The following is a 23,291-nucleotide window of genomic DNA, read 5'->3' on the forward strand; positions in this document are numbered from 1 at the left end:
GCTGAGCTTTATATAGTATATTAGAAAATGTCATTCTGACATGGGGTATTTGGAGATAGTGTTAGTATTTGGTGATTAAATGGTGGACTGTTTGCATCTGTGTTTGCAAATATGAAATAATAGGAGAGATGGTGGCATAGCTACCAGTACTTTGTCTGGCCAAAATGTCCTTTTCCTCTTTCTTTATGTGACAATGTATATAAAATATGTACAATTATGATATTACACACAATTTATAGTATATATGTTATTACTTTTTATCAATGCTAAAATATCTAGCCCTTTGACTAATTTTTATTTTTTTGCCTTATGTTCTTTCTAGATCCTGATGAAGTTATTTATGATGATGTTCCAAGGGAAAACTCTGATTCCGCTACAGGTATTATTTGTAAATGTGTGGTCTTGAAATCTTTTTAGAAAATGATTGTTTCTAAATTATAGAAACCTGTTTCATCATTTTAAAAATAAATTCTTCTTTACAAACTTTTCTCTGTTAAAGAGGACCTTTCACCAAATGTTTTACAGTATGTTTTATATTCACCCCCTTGGCATTTTTCATGTTTTGCTACCTCACAACCTGGAATTTCACAGTTTTTTTTAGGGTTTGCATCAGTTATGTTAAGAACATGCCTACAACTGTGAACATTTTGGTTTTCTTTTTATTGTAAAGCAAACAACAAATAGAACAAAATAACTGAAAATTTCTGTGTGCATAACTATTCACCCCCCCCCCCCCTTAAGTCAGTACTATTTAGAGCTTTTGCTGCAATTACAGATTCAAGTCGCTTTGCATAATTCTCTGAGCTTTCCACGTCTTGCCACTGGGATTTTTGCCCATTTCTCAAGGCAAAATTGCTCCAGCTCCGCCATGTTAGATGATTTCCTCTGGTGAACAGCAATCTTCAAGTCTGACCACAGATTCTCAATTGGATTAAGGTCTGGGCTTTGACTAGGTCACTCCAAAACATTTACACATTTCCCCTTAAACCACTCGAGTGCTGCTTTAGCAATATGCTTTCGGCCATTATCTTGTTGGAAGGTGAACCTCCGTCCCAGTCTCAAATCACTGACAGACTGAAACAGGCTTTGCTCAAGAATATCTCTGTATTTTGCAGCATCCATCTTCTCCTCAACTCAAACCATTTTCCTTGTACTTGCTGCTGAAAACATCAACACAGCATGATGCTGCCACCACCATGTTTCACTGTGGGGATGGTGTTCTTGGGGTGATGAGCTGGCGCTAGACATGGTGTTTACCTCCGTGGCCAAAAAGTTTAATTTTGGCCTTATCTGACCACAGTACCTTCCTCCATGCATTTGGGCAGTCTCCGACATCTTTTGGCAAACTCAAAACGAGCTTTACAATTTTTGTGTGCAAGTAAAGGCTTTTTTCTGCCCACTCTTCCACAAAGGCCACTTCTATGGCGTGTACTGCTTATTGTGGTCGTATGAACAGATACTCCAGTCTCTGCTTGGGAACTTTGCAGCACCTTCAGGGTTACCTTTGGTCTCTGTGCTGACTCTCTGATTAACACCCTCCTTGCCCGGGCTGAGTGTTTTGGTGGGCGGCCCTCTCTTGGCAGGTTTGTTGCGGTACCATGTTCTTTCCATTTGATGAATGGTAATAGATTTGGTATTGCTCCGGGGGATCATCGGAGATTGGGATATTTTTATATAAGCCAACCCTGACTTGTACTTCTCAATTACTTTGTCCCTGACTTGTTTGGAGATCTCCTTGGTCTTGATGGTTTTGTTTGGTTAGTGTTGCCTCTTGCTTAATGGTGTTGCAGCCTCTGTGGCCTTTCAGAAAAGGTGTGTGTGTATATATATATATATATATATATATATATATATATATATATATATATATATATATATATATATATATATATATATATATATATATATATATATATATATATATATATATATATATATATATACTGACAGACCATGTGACACTTAGTTTGCACACAGGTGGACTTCCTTTCATTTAAGCATGTGACTTATCAAGGTAATTGCTTGTACCAGAAATTTTTAGGGGCTTCATAGCAAAAGGGGTGAATACATTTGCACATGCCAATTTTTTATTTATTTTATCCCATATATTTTTGCCTATATTTTTCTCACTTCACTTCACCAACTTAGACTATATATGCATCACACACAAATGAGATTAAAAAAATATTTAAACACAAGTAATGTAAAAAAATAGGTAAAAAGCCAAGGGGGTGAATACTTTCACAAGCCACTGTATGTTGAACTGGACACACAATGTACTTTAATAGGCATTGCAGAGCAGAATAAAACTTTTTTTTTTCTTTCACCTCTTGAGGAGATATTGGCCATAAAAGTATTTGGCACTTAAACAGTTAATATTTTTTAAAACCAAGTGGGCATTATTAGAGAGATATCCCTGGAGGCATATACTTCTTCCACTTTCTGACGCTGATCAATCATAAGCAGGCAGCAACATAAGAGAAAAGAGCATGCCCCACAATAGCTTAGAACCGGTTACTCAGTGTGAGACCTTTACTGACAAGCAGTCTGCTCTCCTCCCTGCAGTGTGATGACAGGTGCTGTTGCACAGCAGACCTGAATGTGATTAACAGGCAGCTTTCAGCTCTAGCAGTCAGTGTAGGGTCAGTCCTGCAGAAGTTGACTCTCATTACAAACATTTCTAGTAGCTCTTCTCTTAAAATCAAATGAGCTTTATTGTTAGACCACATACTCAATAACATTGCCAAAGCAAATGTAGCTCTGCCAACTCTGCTGTACTGCCCCCTCACCCCAGTAGGGGAGATGAAAGCTGTTAATCACACTTATGTATGCTTTGCTCTCGCACATGTATTCACTCTGAAGTAAGGAGAGCAGACTGTCATTATGTCTCACACAGAGCAACTGGGGGGCGTGTTCTTTTTCCGATACGTGTGTAAATGCCTGTTTTATAATTGTCAGAGCTGATAGCACTAGGAGAGGAAAGTGTTTATAATGAGACATAACACTGCCCTCCCCCACACTGACTGTCAGAAATTAAAGCTCTTAGTTAAACCCCCTCAGTTCTGCTGTGCTCCAGCACTTGTCATCACTCTGCAGTGAAGAGTCTGTTCTAACCTTTCGTGGGGGCGTGTTCTACTTTCTCCACTGTGATGTTGCCTGCATATGATTGGATAGAAAGGATAAAAAGAGGAAGAAGTACACACCCCCAATGAAATATGTGATATCACCCACTTGGACTTAAATATAAATAATTGTTTAGCTGCCAAATACTTTGATTGCTTATGACTCCGCAACGGAGAGGTGAAAAAAAATAAGTGGATATTGCAATCACTTTATGTTGATCTTGCTGTTGATTTATTTTTTTGTTATTTTTAATCTGAGGTCAGCATTATGTAAAGGCAGACACCCTGATTCAAGGTATGTATCACTTTGCTCTGGTTTCAAAACATTCAGTGTTTTATCAACAGGAGATTATCACTGCCAGAGTAGGTGTCTCATACAAACCAGACCAGCTAATCTGTGTATCCCCGCCCCCACCTCTGACTGGCAGCTTGCTGACAATGCACGATGTCCACAGTAAGCTGCCAATCAGTGATGTGGGTGGGGTTATACACAGCTCCGCGTTCTGACCACTGCTACATCTGTAACAGAGAAAACAGGGATTCTTTCAAAAGTACATCAAGCAGCCCAGTAAGTGATACATTACTGGAAACAGGGTCTCTGCCCCTATATCATTGAAGCGCTCAGATTCCATAGCAAAAATCTGCTGACAGATTCCCTTTAATAGATTAATCTTTTGGGGAGTATTCCTACTTTAGGCTCGAGATATGCCAAATATGCCTGTGTGATAGATACGAGCACCCACTTTGGGACCCACAACTATAGTTATTATATTTTTCTATAGCATTTGTCTTTTACTTAGATGGAAATTACTGTTTTGGGGATAAGTGCAGACATTATGGCATGTCCAGTGGATATACTATAAATATCTAATTTTATAATGCCCCCTTTAAAGTACAAGTTTTAAGCATTTAAATCAACCGTTTTCTTCTGTAAAATAAAATGTCTTCTTATTTTAGATCCTGAAGAGATGATTTATGATGATGTGGAGAACGGAGAGGAGGCTGGGAACAGCTCTTTGGATTATGGATGGAGTTCCAGTGAATTTGAAAGCTATGAAGAGCAGAGTGACTCAGAATCAAAGCATGGCGTCCCAATCTCTTTCCTCCGAGGAGGCAACAAGAGACATGTACGTGTGTTAGTTTGATTTTGATTTGATCAATCCATTCATAATATAGTGTAATATTTAAAGGGGTTGTCCACTACCTATTTTCCCCTCCCCAATGTATTCCCCTGGGGCCCATAAGTATCTTTGTAATTACCTTCTGTTGCAGGTTCTGCCTGTGAGCGTCGCTATCGCTGGCCGCTCACAGGCATCACGTGACTCCCGGCTGCAGTCGGCTCTGACATCCGCTGACGTCACGACAAGTCCAGGCTGCAGCCGAGGGTTTCTCTTCCGCGTTCCACCGGTGGATGCTGGGTTGTGGGCGGGGATACCCCCCGCGCGTCACACCCAGCATCCACTACACGCTCTCCCTCTCCTCATTCACTGGGAAAACACGCGGTGGATGCTGGGTGTGACGCACGGGGGTAACCCTTCCCACAACCCAGCAGCCACCGCGGGGACCGCGTCACTGATGTTACGCCTCACTTATCGCGACGTCCACGCAGGGTCACGTGATGCCTGTGAGCTGCCACCAATAGCGCCGCTCACAGGCAGAACCTGCAACAGAAGGTAATTACAAAGACACTTATGGGCCCCGGGGGGATACATTGGGGGCATAATAAAAAGTTGTGGCCAACTTCTTTAAGAATTTTTAAATAATTTTATTGCGCAAGTAGAATTGTTTTTTTACCCAGCACAAATGTTCTTCTTTCTCCTTTTTGTCTTGAATCCTGCTTTGTACGTCTACATGTTGGCTGCAATTTTTTTGTTTTTAGAAATGTATGAATAATATCCCTTTTGGCTGGTCCCCATGCATGGTAATGATTGAGTGCTCACGTTCAAGGTCATGGTTGGATTGTGGTTATTCATGGAAATTTAATATGGGAAGAAGCATGACGTCACAACCCTGACGCTAACACACTGCTAGCCTACTATGTTCATTATATATAAACATATATTGTATTGGAGCCCTAGGGTGCAGGTAACCGTTTCTCAGCAAAAATAAATGAATAAAAATTGATGAGCCCCCTAGGCCCTGTGAGGCATGTAAGCTTCAGTATAGTCAACCTTCTGAATAACATGGCCCTGAGGATTAGGCCCGCACATAGAGGTTTTAATAATTAAACCACGCTATGATATGAACAATGGCACTCCTATTCAAGATACAACACAAAAAACAAAGACTTCCTTCAAAGTCCAAGTACCAAAACGATCCATGGTAAAAAATATTGTTTTATTTAATATAATTAAAATACAATTAAAAAAGCATAATGTCTAACAGGGTACACAGTAGTGACGTTGATGAAAAGAATTGCAAAAAAATCTATACAAGAGCACAAACAGGTAGGTAAAGCTATGCTATAATACATTACAGCAGGACTACATATGCCATAAAACTGTAGGAATACAGGACTACGTATTTTGGATAAATAATCAATTGCAATATAAATCTCCCCTGCTCATGAATGGCAAAAAGCCTAATAAATATAAAGGTGCTCACAACATTTGTGTACATATATAGAAAATAGTACTAATTATTAGGGACAGTGTCCATAGATAAAGCTAGTGAGACCTATGCAGCCAAGGTAAATATAACAGATGCTGGAAAATAATAGACAATAGTCAGCAATATAGTGAGTGGGTAATACCTGTATAAATGGCATGTATGTAGTAGGCCTGGAGAATGAGAGATGGTCACCACTGCGTCCCCTCATCCCGACGCGTGTTTCGCTGAAAGCTTTTTCCGGGGAGAGGTTTTAATGTCTCTCTTTTTGTTTTTAGCCCAAACAAGGAGTGGGTATAATAGGCAGTCCTGTCATGGAGTTGTATTTTTTTCTTTTTACTATGTTTTTAGCAAGTTACACAATTATAAGAAGTAATAATACTTTCCGTAAATGAAACATAGTGCAGAACAATAGCACATTTTACTAGATAAGTTATTTACTGTATGCATAAAATGGCACACAGTCACATCAAGTACAGTAAGGTGATAATAAACATTTATATAGTCACTACATGACAGCGAAATGAAAGGTGTAGAAATTAGAATTACATGGAATAAAAACATTGTCACCGTGTCTTGCAGAAGTTGATGAATGAATCTTGTAAGGCTATCATTTTTTCATGCACACTGGTGTTGTTCATGAGAAAGATCAGTTTATTGATATGAGGGGAGTCTTTCTTTTTCCAATAATAGCAATAGTCCAAGCACTCACATCTTCTTTAAATAATTGCTGTATTGATGAAAAAATAATTATTAAGAAGGAGCAATCAGCTCACCTGCCCAGGTGCATTTCAATTTTTGTGCTGTTGTATTCAACCATATTTTGTGCTTTTTATACTACTGTATCAATACAGCAATTATTTTAAGAAGATGTGAGTGCTGGCTATCGTTTGCACTGTTGCTATTACTGTAGTATTTTGCCATGCACCTGGGCAGGTGAGCTGATTGCTCCTTCTTCATATTTATTTTTCCAATGTTTAGTGATAGTTAACTATGTGGATATTAGAATATGAGTATTAGGGAGGAGTATTTTATGCAGTAGTTTTCTACTCCCAACAACAAAAGAACCATGTCCGTGGTAAGAATTAATTCCACTCCTATAATTCTATTGATAGTCTGGGTGGCTGACTCCCAGAGTGGTTGAATGCAGGGACATACCCACATGGAGTTGTTTTTGTGTTTGTTTAATTTTTTTTGCTGCCTGGGGATTACAGCAGCTAACGTGCTGTGATGGTTACACTCAATGTCAATGGTTACATTGGATGTGATTATTGAAGCCTCTCGTTTTTTGAGAGTCTACCTTAATTTAACACAGAATACACTGCTTTGCTGACTGTTGCCAAAATATGTCATCTAAAACCCACAAGAGATAAGTGGTATAAGTTGGGGAAGCCATACTGCAGAGGAGCAGGTAACTGTATACAGGCCTCTATCCTGGCAGTGCCCAACGGTAGTTTTTAGGAAGCCTTTAAGGAATTAATGGTCTTGTCAGTTGCCTTTCTGTACTTCTTCTATGTCAACCCTGGTAACATGATGGATAAAAATAACCATTTTTTTTGTTCTTGGCTATCTTTTAATGGTTCTTTTTACCCAAACATTTACTGGTTAGTGTAAATTCACTTTATGCTGTGATTGGTATTCACTGTGTTATTTTGATATACACTTGTTTTTGCCATAATATAGTTTCTAAATATCATTTTCTTTTTCTCAACATAACATAAGCTGACAAGCTGTGCTATTGTAATGCACTTCAGTGAGAAGTGTTGTAAACTTACCACCCAGGAGCTCTTTAGTACATTATTACATTCTATTACCAGAATATAACTGCTGAAATCCATTCACAAATGTCACTTTCGCTGTTCAGAAGAAAAGAATGTTTAATTCTAAGCTTTTGTAACGTTCACTTTTATGATTGTAAAGAAGGAACATTTAATCGCTACATTAGCAAGTGGAGGGGTGACCAGCCGGAGATAAATGCAGCTCTACTAGTTCTACAAACATTGGTGCAGGTTACTTACATTGTATGACGATATTTATGAAGACTGGCATTCTGTACACCGTTCTTTGTCCAGAGTATGCCGGAGTAAAATTGTCACCGGTTTACTGCAACAGACAGGAACCAGAAGACCGCAGCGTCTGATTTCATGTACTCCTGCACTGATTAGAAGCCTTTCACCTTCATGTTAAACAGTGCAGGTTTCTGCTAGCAGCTCAGCGGTTAATGTACTCAATTGAGAGCTCTTGGAAGCTTCCCTGCCTTGGCTCTCAGCTGTTCACTGTTAGCCACTCCACTCTCCTATGTATTATGGGCTCTGGCAAGCAGTCATTGCCAGAGCTAGCTTCATGCTGCATGGTTAAGGAGTTTGGTCGATAGTTGTTTGAGAAGGCGTTTGGTGATTTATCTAAGACTGTGTTAATCCCCCTCCTTCTCCTAGTTTTGTTTTTCACAATTCTCCACTCCCTTGTGTTTTTCTCTGTTTGTGTGAGTATATTTGTATGATTAGTAGTTTCCTAGGTCCCTGTTTGTATTACCTTGTTAGTCTGGTTGGTGTATTGCCATACACTACTTCTCCCCTCTTCCCTGGGTATGGGGGGGGAACAGACTGAGGGCGGATTCAGGAGCTCAGACAAGGTATGTGTCCCTGGCGTCTTCATCTTCAGAAGTAATCTGGGGAACAAGCCTAGCTAGGGTGCACCTAGCATTACGGACAGGGAAGGAGCCCCTGGTCCCGGGATACCTGACAACACTCGTGAACAAAAAGCAACTAATTGATTAGAAAGTACAGGTGTTTTAATCTATGAGTAGAAAAGGAAATCTATACCTGCCATGAGCAGGCAAAACGTGCAGTATCATTTATATCAGGTACTGGCCTGAGTATTATTAAATCAAACCTGCCACTTTCACCAGGCCCAACCAACCTTTTTACAAAGGAAGCACAAGTGGCTGATAGTGAAATAGGCAAATGTTGGTGTGCAAAACCAGACGTTCAACAAAATATGCTTCTAAAAAATGTGCAAAAGTCATTTAACAAATCTGCGCCTGTGTATCCTGTGCTGATGAAGAATAATATGTTTGGTTAGTACTTCTATTGCCCATTACAGAAGCCAGGATATGGCTTTATGTAACTTTTTGGGTTTAGCAGTTAAAGAACATGTGTCATCAGGTTCATGCTGCACGATTGCCGCCAGATGTGTTTTACTTAAAATCCGGCTGGGGCATCTGTGCCTCGGCTGCCTAGGCCAAGTCAAGTCCCTGGCCATATTCTCACCACTCCGATCTCTTTGAATTACATGTTTCTCCCTATGACAAACACAGGAAGAGACTTGTCAGTCTACTTTAGCGGGATGGGGAAAGGCCAGCAGGGGACCCGTCTCAGACTAGTCAGCCGATACGCACAGTCCTCAGCCGGCTTTTCAAAGTATGTTTATTCTGGAGCACTACAGCCTGCAATCACAGTCAGTCTCTGAGTTATGCTGCCCATAGTTTGTGCACCTTGAATCTGATTACAGGTTTCTTTCAAATAACCAGAATGAATTCATGAACTCAAGCAGTTATTTAAGTCAGAGCCATATTTTTTCTGAAAATTTAGGGTTTGTGCACAGAGTTTTTTTCTTCTAGGCATTCAAAAATGATGAGTTTTCAAGAAGAAACCACTTCAGTAAACTCTTCTTATTTGGGGGAATTTTAGAAGTTTATAGTTTCCAGAATCCGTTTTAAAAACGTTTTCTTTAATTGTTTTCAGAGGTTTTTTTTTCCGAAGGTGTTTTTTTTGCAGCCTATTGATTGGACAGTTTGGAGTGGATTCCATCAGGAGCCGCGGCAAAAAAGTGGCGTGCAGGTGTTTCTCAATACCTGAAGCTGAAAGAAACAAAACTCTAAAAACACTAAAAATATTAACAGCAAAGTGGTTTTAGAATCAAAATGAATTTGAAATGTATTTCAAACGTTTTTTAACCAATTTATTTATTTTTTTTAAGCTGATCCACTCCAGTAATCTCCATGCGCACTTGCCCTTCAAAAGTTCTGTTAGTGACCGTCTTTGATTTAAGAAATAAAACAACAAAAACTTGGCTACATGTGAATATTTGCATGTAAATAAATATAACCTTGTCCTTCTAACGGCTATTCATAAAAGCCAATCCTTTTACCTCAGCATCCTGATACACAAAACCTTTTAAATCTGGAACGGGGACAGGCACAAAATCTATAAAACCAATATAGCAAGAATCAGTCTGTCATACCCCATTAGTGACCTGTCACCGCCTTCCTGAGGTAAACTGAGACAAAACTAGAACTCTTCCTCACATATTTCTGATTAGGGAAGCTAAAACATTTCTTCACTAATTCATCAAACTGTGACCCTTTAACCCTGCGTCAGGCACAATAGTCCTGACAGGCACTGCTCACACGTTGGATTATAAATGCTAAATAATGAATATATATATAATATATAATATTACTGTGTGCAGTATTATTAGGCAAATGAGTATTTTGCTCACATGATACTTTTTATACATGTTGTCCTACTCCAAGCTGCATAGGCTTGAGAGCCAACTACCAATTAAGTAAATCTGGTGATGTGCATCTCTGTAATGAGGAGGGGTGTTGTCTAATGACATCAACACTCTATATAAGGTGTGCTTAATTATTAGGCAACTTCCTTTCCTTTGGCAAAATGGGTCAGAAGAGAGAGTTGACTGGCTCTGAAAAGTCCAAAATTGTGAGATGTCTTGCAGAGGGTTGCAGCAGTCTTGAAATTTCCAAACTTTTGAAGCGTGATCACCGAACAATCAAGCGTTTCATGGCAAATAGCCAACAGGGTCGCAAGAAGTGTGTTGGCCAAAAAAGGCGCAAAATAACTGCCCATGAATTGAAGAAAATCAAGCGTGAAGCTGCCAAGATGCCATTCTCCACCAGTTTTGCCATATTTCAGAGCTGCAACATTACTGGAGTATCAAAAAGCACAAGGTGTGCGATACTCGGGGACATGGCCAAGGTAAGGAAGGCTGAAAAACGATCACCTTTGAACAAGAAACATAAGATAAAACGTCAAGAATGGGACAAGAAATATGTTAAGACTGATTTTTCAAAGGTTTTATGGACTGATGAAATGAGAGTGACTCTTGATGGGCCAGATGGATGGGCCAGAGGCTGGATCAGTAAAGGGCAGAGAGCTCCACTCCGACTCAGACGCCAGCAAGGTGGAGGTGGGGTACTGGTATGGGCTGGTATCATCAAAGATTAACTTGTGGAACCTTTTCGGGTTGAGGATGGAGTGAAGCTCAACTCCTACTGCCAGTTTCTGGAAGACAACTTCTTCAAGCAGTAGTACAGGAAGAAGTCGGTATCCTTCAAGAAAAACATGATTTTCATGCAGGACAATGCTCCATCACATGCATCCAACTACTCCACAGCGTGGCTGGCCAGTAAAGGTCTAAAAGAAGAAAAAATAATGACATGGGCCCCCTTGTTCACCTGATCTGAAACCCATAGAGAACCTGTGGTCCATCATAAAATGTGAGATCTACAGGGAGGGAAAACAGTACACCTCTCGGAACAGTGTCTGGGAGGCTGTGGTGGCTGCTGCACGCAATGTTGATCGAAAACAGATCAAGCAACTGACAGAATCTATGGATGGAAGGCTGTTGAGTGTCATCATAAAGAAAGGTGGCTATATTGATCACTAATCTTTTTTTGTTTTTGCATGTCAGAAATGTTTATTTCTAAATTTTGTGCACTGATATTGGTTTACCTGGTGAAAATAAGCAAGTGAGATGGGATTATATTTGTTTTTTATTAAGTTGCCTAATAATTATGCACAGTAATAGTTACCTGCACAAACAGATATCCTCCTAAGATAGCCAAATCTAAAAAAAAAAACACTCCAACTTCCAAAAATATTAAGCTTGGATATTTATGAGTCTTTTGGGTTGATTGAGAACATAGTTGTTGATCAATAATAAAAATAATCCTCTAAAATACAACTTGCCTAATAATTCTGCACACAGTGTATATGTATGGATAGATAGATAGATATATACAGTACAGACCGAAAGTTTGGACACACCTCATTTAAAGATTTTTCTGTATTTTCATGACTATGAAAATTGTACATTCACACTGAAGGCATCAAAACTATGAATTAACACATGTGGAATTATATACAAAAAAGTGTGAAACAACTGAAAATATGTCTTATATTCTAGGTTCTTCAAAGTAGCCACCTTTTGCTTTGATGACTGCTTTGCACACTCTTGGCATTCTCTTGATGAACTTCAAGAGGTAGTCACCGGAAATGGTTCCCAAAGATGCCTAAAAATCTTAAAATAAGAAGGTGTGTCCAAACTTTTGGTCTGTTCTGTATGTGTGTGTATGTATGTGTATGTATGTATATATATATATATATATATATATATATATATATATATATATATATATATATATATATATATAAAATCAGGGAGTTTAAAGTTATGATCTCAAATAATCCATGAAATAATCAATCAGTGAGAAACTCAGTCCTTATTTAACTTGAGCTTCACAGTATATTATATAACATCTGACCAAACACCGCCCGCCCAGCAAGAGCTAGGTGTGACTCCCCCTCCCCTCCCTCTAAAAAAGCAGGGACAGGATAAAATACTTAGTCAAAATAATTGGGGAGGGTGTGCCGAGGATCTTCATAGATGACAGGTGAGGCTAAGATCTCCCCGGTTACAGCTGTAAAGCTAAATAACAGGGTCTTGAAAACTCCCTCAGCTTTTCAACCGATCCTGGGGGACCAAAAAAGAAGCAGGAAACCATCTCCAGGGAAGTCTTTTCTGCCCTGCAACAAGTTCTTCCGCCAAAATAAGACAGAATTAACCCTTGAAAAACTCCAAAAAGAGGAAGTATTAGAAGATAGCATAGACAAACACCATATAAACAATGCCATGCACTATAATCCCATGAGCCCCCCGGGTGGTAAACTATCATTTTTGTTTCCCCCTCCTCTCTAAAGGCCCCGTCACACATAACGAGATCGCTAGCGAGATCGCTGATGAGTCACGTTTTGGTGACGCAATAGCGATCTCGTTAGCGATCTCGTTATGTCTGACAGGTAGCAACGATCAGGCCCCTGCTGTGAGATCGCTGATCGTTACAAAGCTTCCTGGACCATTCCTGGGTCGTTGCGCTCCCGCTGGGCAGGGTGCATCGCTGTATTTGACACCTTGTCAACGACCTCGCTAGCGATTCAGAACTGAGACACGTAGAGGTGCATAAATTGGACTTTTCTGCGTTCATCGTCCCCGATTGGTGGTCGCTACTGCGTCCTTGTTTTTTCAGATCCCACCAGCGTTCTCCGGCTGTGACTCCACTTTGAACAAATCAGATATCTTTAGCGAAGTAGGTATTGTTTGGGGTCTCAAATGAGTTTCCATTTTTAATTCATTTATAGGACATCTACCAATTATCTGCTATCATTGCTCTTCAGGGAGGGAGGGCTTGGCTTCTATCTGTATATATATGCTTTTGCATGGGCAGATATTTTAGGGGTCTCGTGCACACACACCCACACAGCACGTTTTCTGACACGCTGTCGTGGCCAACCGCTTCAGAGTTTTTCATACGCCAATTAACATGAAGCTTAAATCAATAGACTCTGTTCTTTTGGCCTGTTGCACGCTTCAAAACTTTCTTCGTCGACGTGATGCAATTGCGTACTGTCCTCCTGGCTTTGTGGACTCTGTGGACCGAGCCAATGGGGAAGTGGAGCTCGGTGAATAGCGTGCAAACGATCCTGCAATTGCAGGCCTTCAACCAGTGGGACATGGCAGAAACACCCATGATGCGAAGACCTGCCGCGACAACTGCTGCCAGTATTTTAACGGTCCTGGTGCCCCGTCACACATAACGAGATCGCTATTGAAGCCAAGCCCTCCCTCCCTGAAGAGCAATGATAGCAGATAATTGGTAGATGTCCTATAAATGAATTAAAAATGGAAACTCATTTGAGACCCCAAACAATACCTACTTCGCTAAAGATGTCTGATTTGTTCAAAGTGGAGTCACAGCCGGAGAATGCTGGTGGGATCTGAAAAAACAAGGACGCAGTAGCGACCACCAATCGGGGACGATGAACGCAGAAAAGTCCAATTTATGCACCTCTACGTGTCTCAGTTCTGAATCGCTAGCGAGGTCGTTGACAAGGTGTCAAATACAGCGATGCACCCTGCCCAGCGGGAGCGCAACGACCCAGGAATGGTCCAGGAAGCTTTGTAACGATCAGCGATCTCACAGCAGGGGCCTGATCGTTGCTACCTGTCAGACATAACGAGATCGCTAACGAGATCGCTATTGCGTCACCAAACCGTGACTCATCAGCGATCTCGCTAGCGATCTCGTTATGTGTGACGGGGCCTTAAGGCGGCAGGGGATACCGCCCCTCCCAGTACCTTCCTATCTTTAGGTGCTCCTTGAAACCCCCCACTCAGTTTTACCGCCGTCCTTGCGGAGAACAGATGTGATCTCCGTGGCCTCTCAGGCGCATTGTGCCTTAACGTCTGAATCTGAGTGAACTTAACTCCAGTAGCATCTAAGTGCCTTACAATTAGGTTTTTTACCTAATTTTAATGTTTAGTAATAGATAGCTTCCAGTTTTCAGGACTTATTAGGCAGTAGTTGTGAAATTTAAGTACTTTTTTTTGTTTTATTACTTATATGGTTATTAAATGAGGGTATTTTTTGCATTGGATTTCATGTACTCTCTTCTAATACATCCTTTTGAAGGTCACTGATTACTTTTAGAGCCCTGACATTGAGATAACTAGATGTTATAGGCGAATTTCTAACCCGAGCCTGTCTGGCGCACTACGCCTGAACTCGGGAGTGCCATAGATGCGCCTGACCCAGGGTAAAGCGAGAGGTTAAGGTCAGCAGAAGTTGGGCTCTTCTCTGCCTCGTTGTTGTGACCGCATTATGAGACTTCCTGCTTCTGAGCTTGTAGATGACTATGGGGTGAGACTGTACAAAGCTTGTCAACATACGAGTTCTGTGTTGCTGTCTTTATGTGAAATGAAGTTTTATACAGTATGTGGCAATTTAAGAAGGATTCCTGTGTATTGTGTAGCAGCAGGCTGGGGAGGAGGCTTGAAGAAACAGCTACAGAGGTAGTATCTTCCAAAGCTTTTCACCAGTGTCAGCTCTGTGTGTTTGTAGTGAGAGACTCGGGTAAACTCTATAAAAGCAGCTATATCGCCCCATGGTAGATTAACCTTTTAGAAGCATTTATTTCCCTTCTAGTAGATTGACACTTTAGATGCAGCCGTGTCCTCCTTTTGCAGAGTAGAAGCAGCTGGGCTGCATAATACCCAAAGATATATTATTACATTGCAGATATAAAGTACATAGCTAAGCCCCGAGGCACAATTCTTTGCACACAGCATTTCTAATGTTAAAAATAAATGCATTTAATGAAAAACCTGGTGCAAAAACATGTTAAAGCAATGATTTTATAAGCCCGATTGAAGCTGCCATAGACACTTGTATATATCTTTCCCATTTACTGTACTTTTATTGTTTCCCTTGTGCTGGTTATGTAAGTATGCCTAACAGGACTTTGTCTGCCTTTTTAGGCCAAGGAATGATATATCCTTTCAGGAATGTTTTAGTAAATTCCTTTACACATCTTGTGTGATAATCTTGTCCTTCGAGCTTTATTTTTCCATTTGCAACATGTCTTATCTGCCAAAAGGAAAAAAGTAATACTGTGTGAGACCATGAGGGATTTTAACTGTTATTTTACTCAGTAAAATATACCAACACTGAGCATGTCCTTGTGCACTGAAATTCTCCTGTACAGTTGTATTCTGTTCACAGCTCAGCTATTTGCTTTACAGAGTTCTCATAAAGAAGCAGAAAGTGATTGTCAGGGTCTTGATTGAGATTCATGGTCCCAGTCCCTTCCGTCCTGCTTTCTGGCAGTCACGGTCGCACCCTTAGTCCATGAACTGCTCAAGTATGACATCGTATGAATTGATTCAGTGAAATATATTTTACCTTTTATAAAAAGAATTCTAAGGTTATTAAAAGTTATCCAATTTTAGGTGGCATATTTTTTAGGTAAATAGTTGTGATAAGCGAGCGTGTTCTGTTAACCCTTTCGGCGAGAATGCTCGGGTGCTTGCCGAGTATTTGCAGCGTGCTCGAATGTTATGTTTGAGTCACTCTGTGTGCATGATTTGTGACGGTTTGACAGCTTTAATACATGTGAGGAATGCCTAACAGTCACAAATCATGCACACACAGTGACTCAAACATAACATTTGAGCATGCCGAAGATACTCGGCATGCTCGCAAATTTCGAGTAACAAGCATGCTCTCTCATCACTAGTAAATAGTAATTAGAATATTGTTTGTCTTGTGGAAACATGGTAAACAAGTCAGCTCACAGTGCCTGGGTTCTTGGGCATCAACCATGGTGATGACAAAAAGACACTGTAAGGTTATGTTCACACGTGATGTTTTGCAGTATTTTTTCCTGCAGCACAAACACCGAATTACTGTACCATCAAAGTGACTGAGATTTCAAAACTTTCATGCACCCTTTTTCTTTGCGTTTTTTTAAATCCTTAGTGTGCCAATTACTCAGTGAAAGCTCGCAAATTTAGTAGAAAATGAATGCTGCAAAAAACGTTCCCACGATGAGTATTTGAGTTTTTGATGTTGCAGAGTTTTTGCATCTATTAGGTTACTTACGTTTTTTAGTACTTTTTTTTACATTCTTTTTAAACAGAATGTATCGTGGTTTTGACACTGCAGCTTTTGTCTCTTGTTGGTGTGTCGTGTTTTAAATAAAGCTGCTTTGTTTTTAATACTTCCTGGGTTTTGCCAAAACTGTATGGATACAGTCATATTGTGGAATATTTGCGTTTTTTACCTGTTGCTTTTCTGCATCGAGTGCAATTCTATGGGGAAAATCTGCATATAAAATTCAGTCTATCTGGAAGAGAAGTTGACATGTTGCGCATTTCACACGCGCACCGCAGGTCAGTTTATGCAGCGTGAAAAAAAAACAAAACAGTGGGCCTGAGATTTCTATAAATCCCATCAACAGTGCAAAAACTCATAGTGGGAACTTAACCTAATCCTCTGCATGGCCTTCCTAAAGCCCATTATTTTACGTTAGTGACCACTAGCGCCCGGCACAAATCGCTGTCAGTTTCATGTAGGCGAGGATAAAGTCACACACTTTACATGTTGCTTCCCTTCCATTCTGTATGACGAGAATGAAGAATAAAGAATGATATAGTAGCTGCTGTTTATTACCTATTTATTCACAAAGGTTATACTAATATTTTTCCATATAGCTCTCTCAGGACCTAACACGTATAAAACAGCACTACGAGAGAAAGATGAAAGATTTGGTGGCAAACAAAGTGGGAGGCGTAGAGATCCAACAGTTAAAACAAAAACATGAACTCAAGGTGATGTAGCCGAGTGTCTAGCTCCTCCATGAGTGCATGGTCCATCCTTACCCATCCTGTGTGTTACCGTCCGTTACCTAACTGTACTGTGCCTTGTGATGTAGGTGCAGAGGCTGATGAAGGCTGCAAAGGAAGGCACCAAAGACGGGCTGGAGAAAACCAAGGCTGCTGTGAAGAAGGGTCGCTCCTACATCAGAACAAAATCCTTCGTTTTGCATGGTACAGTCACAGAACTCCCCTAATTCTATGCTAGGATTCAATATCAGACATAGCTCAGGGATGCCCTACTTACCTGTCCTGTCAGCAGTAACTAGCTATGACAAGATGGTCATTAACCCTTAACTATTGTATTTTGGACTCCTGAATGGTATACATCAATTAGCTATAACTTTAAAACCATCGACAGGTGATTGAAGAACATGGATTATGTTGGTAATGGAACATGTCAGTAAGAGGCAAATATGCAGTTATCTCTTGGTGTATTGGAAGCAGGAAAAGAAGAAAGTAGAAGTAGAAAAGTAGAAGCATAAGTTTCTGAGCCACTTTGATATAGGGAAAATTGTTATGGGGAGATGACTGGGTCAGAGCATATCCAAAACCAGCACAGGGTCATGGACGATAAAGGCTCTTTGATGCACATGAGAAGCTGATCCAATCCCATAAAAGAGCTATTTATTTATTTTATTCACTTATATAGCGCCATTAATTCCATAGCGCTTTACAGACATCGGCACTGTCTCCATTGGGGGCCAGAATCTAGATTCCTTATGTCTTTGGAATGTGGGAAGAAACTGGAGAACCCGGAGGAAACCCACACAAACACGAGGAGAACATACAAACTCCTTGCAGATGTCGTCCTTGGTGGGATTTGAACCCAGGACCCCAGCGCTGCAAGGCTGCAGTGCTAACCACTTTTTTAACACAAATCACTAATAAAGTTGTTGCTATATGAAATCTAGGTGTCTGAACACACCTCGCATCACAACTTACTGCATATGTTGCTTTGGCATTAAGACTGGTCAGTGTCCAGGCTGAACCCAATTCACTGCTGAAAGCACTTATGGAAGAAGGTGGCCTGGTTTGATTTGTATTTTTACATCCTATGGACAGAGGTGTGTCTATTCATTGCTTATCTTGGCAAGAGGTAGCACCAGGGTGAACAATAAGGCTATGTTCACAGGTTGCGTTTTTGCTACTTTTTTTCTGCGCAAAATCTGCTCTCTTGGCAGTAAAGAAGCTGCTTACAAAAAAACAGGTTTTTCTGAGTTTTTGCTGCGTTTTTTTTTTTTGCTGTATTTTTGGCAGGTACATGTGTCTCTTGTGCATGCTGATAAAGTGTAGCACATAAAAAACATGATTCAACTTCCTCACGTTTTTGCACCAAAAACACAGCAAAACCTGATACTTATGTTTTTTGCTGCATTTTTGCACTTAGCCGTTGCTTTCTATGTGTCAAAAACGCTCAAAAAATGCTGAAGGAAGTGACACGCTGCAGTATGCAAAGGCGCAAATCGGCCACCATAAAAAACAGTGTGTGCCTGAGATTTCTGAAATCTCATAGCTTTTGCTGGTAATGTAAAACACAGCTTAAAATTTGCATAAAAAAAAACACAGCAAAAGCGCAACATGTGAACGTAGCCTAAGAAGAAAGCAGTATAGGGCACCAGGCTTTACAGAGGTTTTCCACTATAAGAGAAGTGGACACCAAACACTTTTATACGCATAACAGAGAAAGTACTCCTGGTTCCAGTGTAGACGCTCCACTGCTGCTCTGGTCTCAGGGTTTTTGCCGCACTGGTGACGTCACGTCGACGGCTCACATCACTGCTGCAGCCAATCACTGAGCTTAGAGGCTCTGTCAATGTAGGCAGCACAAGCTGACGAGCCACTATAATGTCATGGCTTATCTGTTTTATGTTTTAGTCATACAGCGATCACTCTTAATTACTTAAGTTTGCCAGTCTGAAGTTTGGTTGATTGATGGTACGGAGCTGCAGTGGTATACAGGCTGATAGTCATCCCACTCATTGTATAAGAGAGAAGCAATGTCTGAATGAGTGCGATTTCACCATCTACCCAATTGAATAACTCCCATCTCACTGACCTAGGGCACCATGAGCTTTTACCAGTGCCAGACCTCATCCTGTGCCTAGATCAGTCGCCTTATAAAAAGGTGACCTACATGTGTTTCATAGGAAGCGGTTTTACTGCCGTCCAATGCATGCTTTGTATTTAGTTGCTTCATATCATCCATTGAATTTCAGTTTTAGTTTCCATTTTCTGTGCAATCGCCTTTATTTGGAACAATTGCTTCTGGACTATAGAGTTTATTATTCTGTAGTAGAAAATGGTGCTTCTGACCACGTCTGAGTTTCACCGGCGGTGTCCTTTCCCTAATCTCTTCCCATTGTTTCGTACCAGCGAGTAGACCCTGCTCTCTTAGGAGTGTATCCCGATATCCCTGTTTGGACTTTTTGCTCTGTCGTACAGGTAGTCTTAGAAAGAAAAGTGGCTAAACTAGGCCTCATGCGTAAAAAGGCAGCCGCATTGTATCCATTACACTTCTCTGTTTTTATTGTCCTTTCTGTATGCTGTAAAATATTTAATGAAGCGAATAGTTCCCTCTTACAGAACCTGCAGTCAGTTGCCATCTACATTTATGATCCTTTAGAAGTCTGATGTCTTTGCTTCTGCTCTGGTACAAATGACTGAATTTGCTAAGTTCTGCTTTATAAATCTTGTTGACTTTCTTTTATCTTTGGATTTCAGATCGTAAATCTGCCTGTGTTGAAGATGAAGAGTTGAAATTATTTATAGATGTAGACTGTGTACATATAGAGGCTATCATGTCCCCTATGCCAGAAGGACTAACCCAGCAGCAGGTAAACCATTTATTTTTGCCTTTACACTTACTGTTAGGGATGTGGCTGATGTAATCCGTACACCATATCCCATTTCATTGACTATTGCACACATAATCTTTGCATATTACTGTGAGACTACAAATCGAATTATATCATTTACGGTCTACTCTGCAAAGTTTTGAGACTGCCATCTAGTGGACAATCTAAGTAACACTGTAGCTAAGCAGGCTAAACAGTACTGAATATGTAATTTAAGATTCTGGATGAGGTGGGTTAAACCAACCCTGTTACCATGAAAATGCAGTCCCATCTGCAGGCACCTTCTTATAGTGCAAGGCCTCTCCTCTCTGTCAATCCCTTCATTGGCTCCCCATTACCCAGAGACTTCCGTTCAAATTCCTAACCACAGCATATAAAGCCATCCACAACCTGTCTCCTCCATACATCTGTGACCTAGTCTCCCGGTACTTACCTGCACACAACCTCCGATCCTCACAAGATCTCCTGCTCTACTCCCCTCTTCCCACAATCACATACAAGACTTCTCCCGTGCATCCCCCCTACTCTGGACCTCTTTACCCCAACATATCAGACTCTCGCCTACCGTGGAAACCTTCAAAAGGAACCTGAAGACCCACCTCTTCCGACAAGCCTACAACCTGCAGTAACCACCGCTCCACCATACCGCTGCACGACCAGCTCTACCCTCACCTACTGTATCCTCACCCATCCCTTGTAGACTGTGAGCCCTCATGGGCAGGGTCCACTCTCCTCCTGTACCAGACTTGTATTGTTCAAGATTATTGTACTAGTTTTTTTATTATGTATACTCCTTTTCACATGTAAAGCGCCATGGAATAAATGGTGCTATAGTAATAAATAATAATAATCGTATAAGGGCTTGTTCAGATGACAATACGTTTATGCTAATCACACTAATCAGAGTATGATCATAGTGTAATCCAATTCTCTCAGATGAGGAGGAGATGGGGGGAAAAAAATTCTCCATCTTCTCCATTGTGTCAGTCCGATTTCATCCGAGTGCAGTACGATGTTTTCCACAAACACATTGACGTGCATGGCCAAGTGCGATCCGAATATCGGTTTCAAATCGTGCATGCTACGATTTTTTTTCTCCCATCGTACAGACTCTGAGGAAAGAATAAGACTAGAATAACATTGGGCCAAATACAATCCGATGTTTTGACGGTTCGCTGTTAGACAGAAAATACAGTCGTCTGCACTAGCCCTAACTTGTATTCTTATAATTAAACCTCTGCCTTATCTGTGACTTCTGATCTGAGTAATCCTATCATTGACTGCGATCTCTCCATGGACACTTACACAAAGAAAGCTGTCAATCAATCGTGCATGTTAATGGCTGTTCCCTTTAACCCTTCCCAAAATCCGCCATACATGTACGACGCACGTTGGGAGCAGCTGTATGCAGCGGGCTCACAGGTTCCATGCTCTACAGATAATGGCTGTTACACACTGCCAGAACGTGCCTCTAACAGTCAGACTGTTAACCTGTTAAATGTCGCTGGCAACTTTAACAGTACGCCAGCATGGGGTCTTTTCTCATTCTATGCGCCCATCGGCTGCCCCATGATGTGAGCATGGGGCGCTAATGGGTTGCTATGACAGCTGAGGGTCTGTTGAAGACATCAATGCCTGTGGCCGGGCTTCAAAGGAGACCATGATTTTTAGTATATGCAGCAGTATTGTGGCATTGCTGTAGATATCACAAGCGATCGGAGGATCGCAGGTTCAAGTCCCCTCGGAGGACTAACCAATCCAATAAAAAAAAAAGTTTAACCCCCCCCCCCCCCTGAAAAAAATATTTTCTAATCACCATCTTTTCCGCCATTAAAAATAAAGATGTATAAAAAAATACACATATGCTATCACCCTGTCCATAAGAGTCCAACCTATCACAATATAAAATTTAATCAGATCGGAAAACCCAGTCAATGGGAAAAACAAAATACCAAAATTGCATTTTTTTGCTCATTGCAACGCTGCTGTAAGAAGCAATCAAAGCATCATATCTTTTCCAAAATGGTACCAATAAAAACCTCATTTTGCTAAGTAAAAAACAAGCCATTAGACAGCTCCATCGACTGAAAAAAGAAACCGTTACAGGTGTCTGAAAATGGTGATATAATCAAAAAATTATTTTAACAAATTTCCAATTTTTTTTTTCCCATTATTAAAATAATTTAAAAAAAACAAAACTGGACAAGTTTTGTATCGCTGTAATTGTACCAACGAGGAGAATATTTCCAGTTAATTTTTACCATGCAGTGAACGCTAAAAACAATTCCCAAGAAACAATGTTTTTTTCTCGCAATGTCACAACACTTAGAATTTTTTTCCACCCTTTTTTCCGTACACAACATGGTAAAATGAATGGTGTAGTTCAAAAGTGCAACTCGTCCCGCAATAAAGTTTTACCTACTTGGATGCTGCAGTTGGTACTGACAGTGCATCTAAACATCGCTTGCCATCAGTATCTGCTTATTTGGTGTTATTTTTCTTTTCCTTTTTTTTTTTTTAGCCCCTTTCCGACCTTGTCAGTAATAGTACGTAGCTGCGCCCTGGGCCTAAAGGGCCAGCTACGTATTATTACGCGAGCTGCGATCGCACCCAAGCGGTGCGGGCGATCTCCGCCGGGTGTCAGCTGATTGTCACACCTGACACCCGGTGCTATATGTTGGGAGCGGTCCCGCACCGCTCCCGGCACATTAACCCCCGCAATGCTGCGATCTAAGTTGATCGCAGCATTGCGGTGGCAAGGGGGGAGGTGATTGGTATACTCACCTCTCCTGCCGGCGTCCAGCGATGTCTGCGGCGGCTTCCGGATGTTGCCATGTTGTCATGACAACATCCGGGTCACCAGGAGGCAGGACGTTCCTGTGGTCATGCGCAGTGCGCAACCAAAGTAATGTCTCCCCTGTGTGCAGGCTGACAGGCTGCATGACAAAGAGAGCTGCTGTTCTCTATGCCATGCAGCCGATTAGGCTGCAAAAAGTGAAAGTCCCATAGTGGGACAATGTGTAAAAGTAAAAAAAAAAAATTAGAAAAGTAAAAATAAATAAATATAAATAAATAAATAAAAAAAAAAATAAATATATATATATATATATATATATATATATATAAAATATATATATATATATATATATATAAAATATATATATATATATATATATATATATATATATATATA

General features: G+C 40.6%; 1 protein-coding gene and 1 long non-coding RNA gene across 11 annotated transcripts in view; one reads left to right on the forward strand and one right to left on the reverse strand.

Annotated features, from left to right (window-relative positions):
• The window catches only part of ARHGEF10 (Rho guanine nucleotide exchange factor 10), a 198,051-nt gene that overhangs the window by 62,668 nt on the left and 112,092 nt on the right, over positions 1 to 23,291 (forward strand). For 2 of the 7 annotated variants that reach the window (XM_073675379.1, XM_073675380.1), the window contains exons 7-12: positions 323 to 379; positions 3,382 to 3,417; positions 4,080 to 4,249; positions 17,079 to 17,195; positions 17,300 to 17,414; positions 19,965 to 20,077. In XM_073675379.1, coding sequence (XP_073531480.1) covers positions 323 to 379; positions 3,382 to 3,417; positions 4,080 to 4,249; positions 17,079 to 17,195; positions 17,300 to 17,414; positions 19,965 to 20,077 — 608 coding nt within the window. The remainder of the gene's footprint in view (positions 1 to 322; positions 380 to 3,381; positions 3,418 to 4,079; positions 4,250 to 17,078; positions 17,196 to 17,299; positions 17,415 to 19,964; positions 20,078 to 23,291) is intronic. The other 5 variants (XM_073675381.1, XM_073675382.1, XM_073675384.1 and 2 more) reach the window with 3 other exon arrangements.
• Positions 1 to 23,291, reverse strand: part of LOC141259424 (uncharacterized) — a 136,632-nt gene that overhangs the window by 2,211 nt on the left and 111,130 nt on the right. The window contains exon 4 of one of the 4 annotated variants that reach the window (XR_012318415.1): positions 20,261 to 21,210. The exons of the other annotated variants lie outside the window; for them this stretch is intronic. This is a non-coding gene — a long non-coding RNA (uncharacterized lncRNA). Of the gene's footprint in view, positions 1 to 20,260; positions 21,211 to 23,291 lie in introns of those variants that run through there. 4 annotated transcript variants of the gene reach the window in all.

The sequence above is a fragment of the Phyllobates terribilis genome, unplaced genomic scaffold (assembly GCF_046119375.1).
Source record: "Phyllobates terribilis strain yellow unplaced genomic scaffold, ASM4611937v1 Scaffold_3__8_contigs__length_932513732, whole genome shotgun sequence".
NCBI classification, from domain to species: Eukaryota; Metazoa; Chordata; class Amphibia; order Anura; family Dendrobatidae; genus Phyllobates; species Phyllobates terribilis.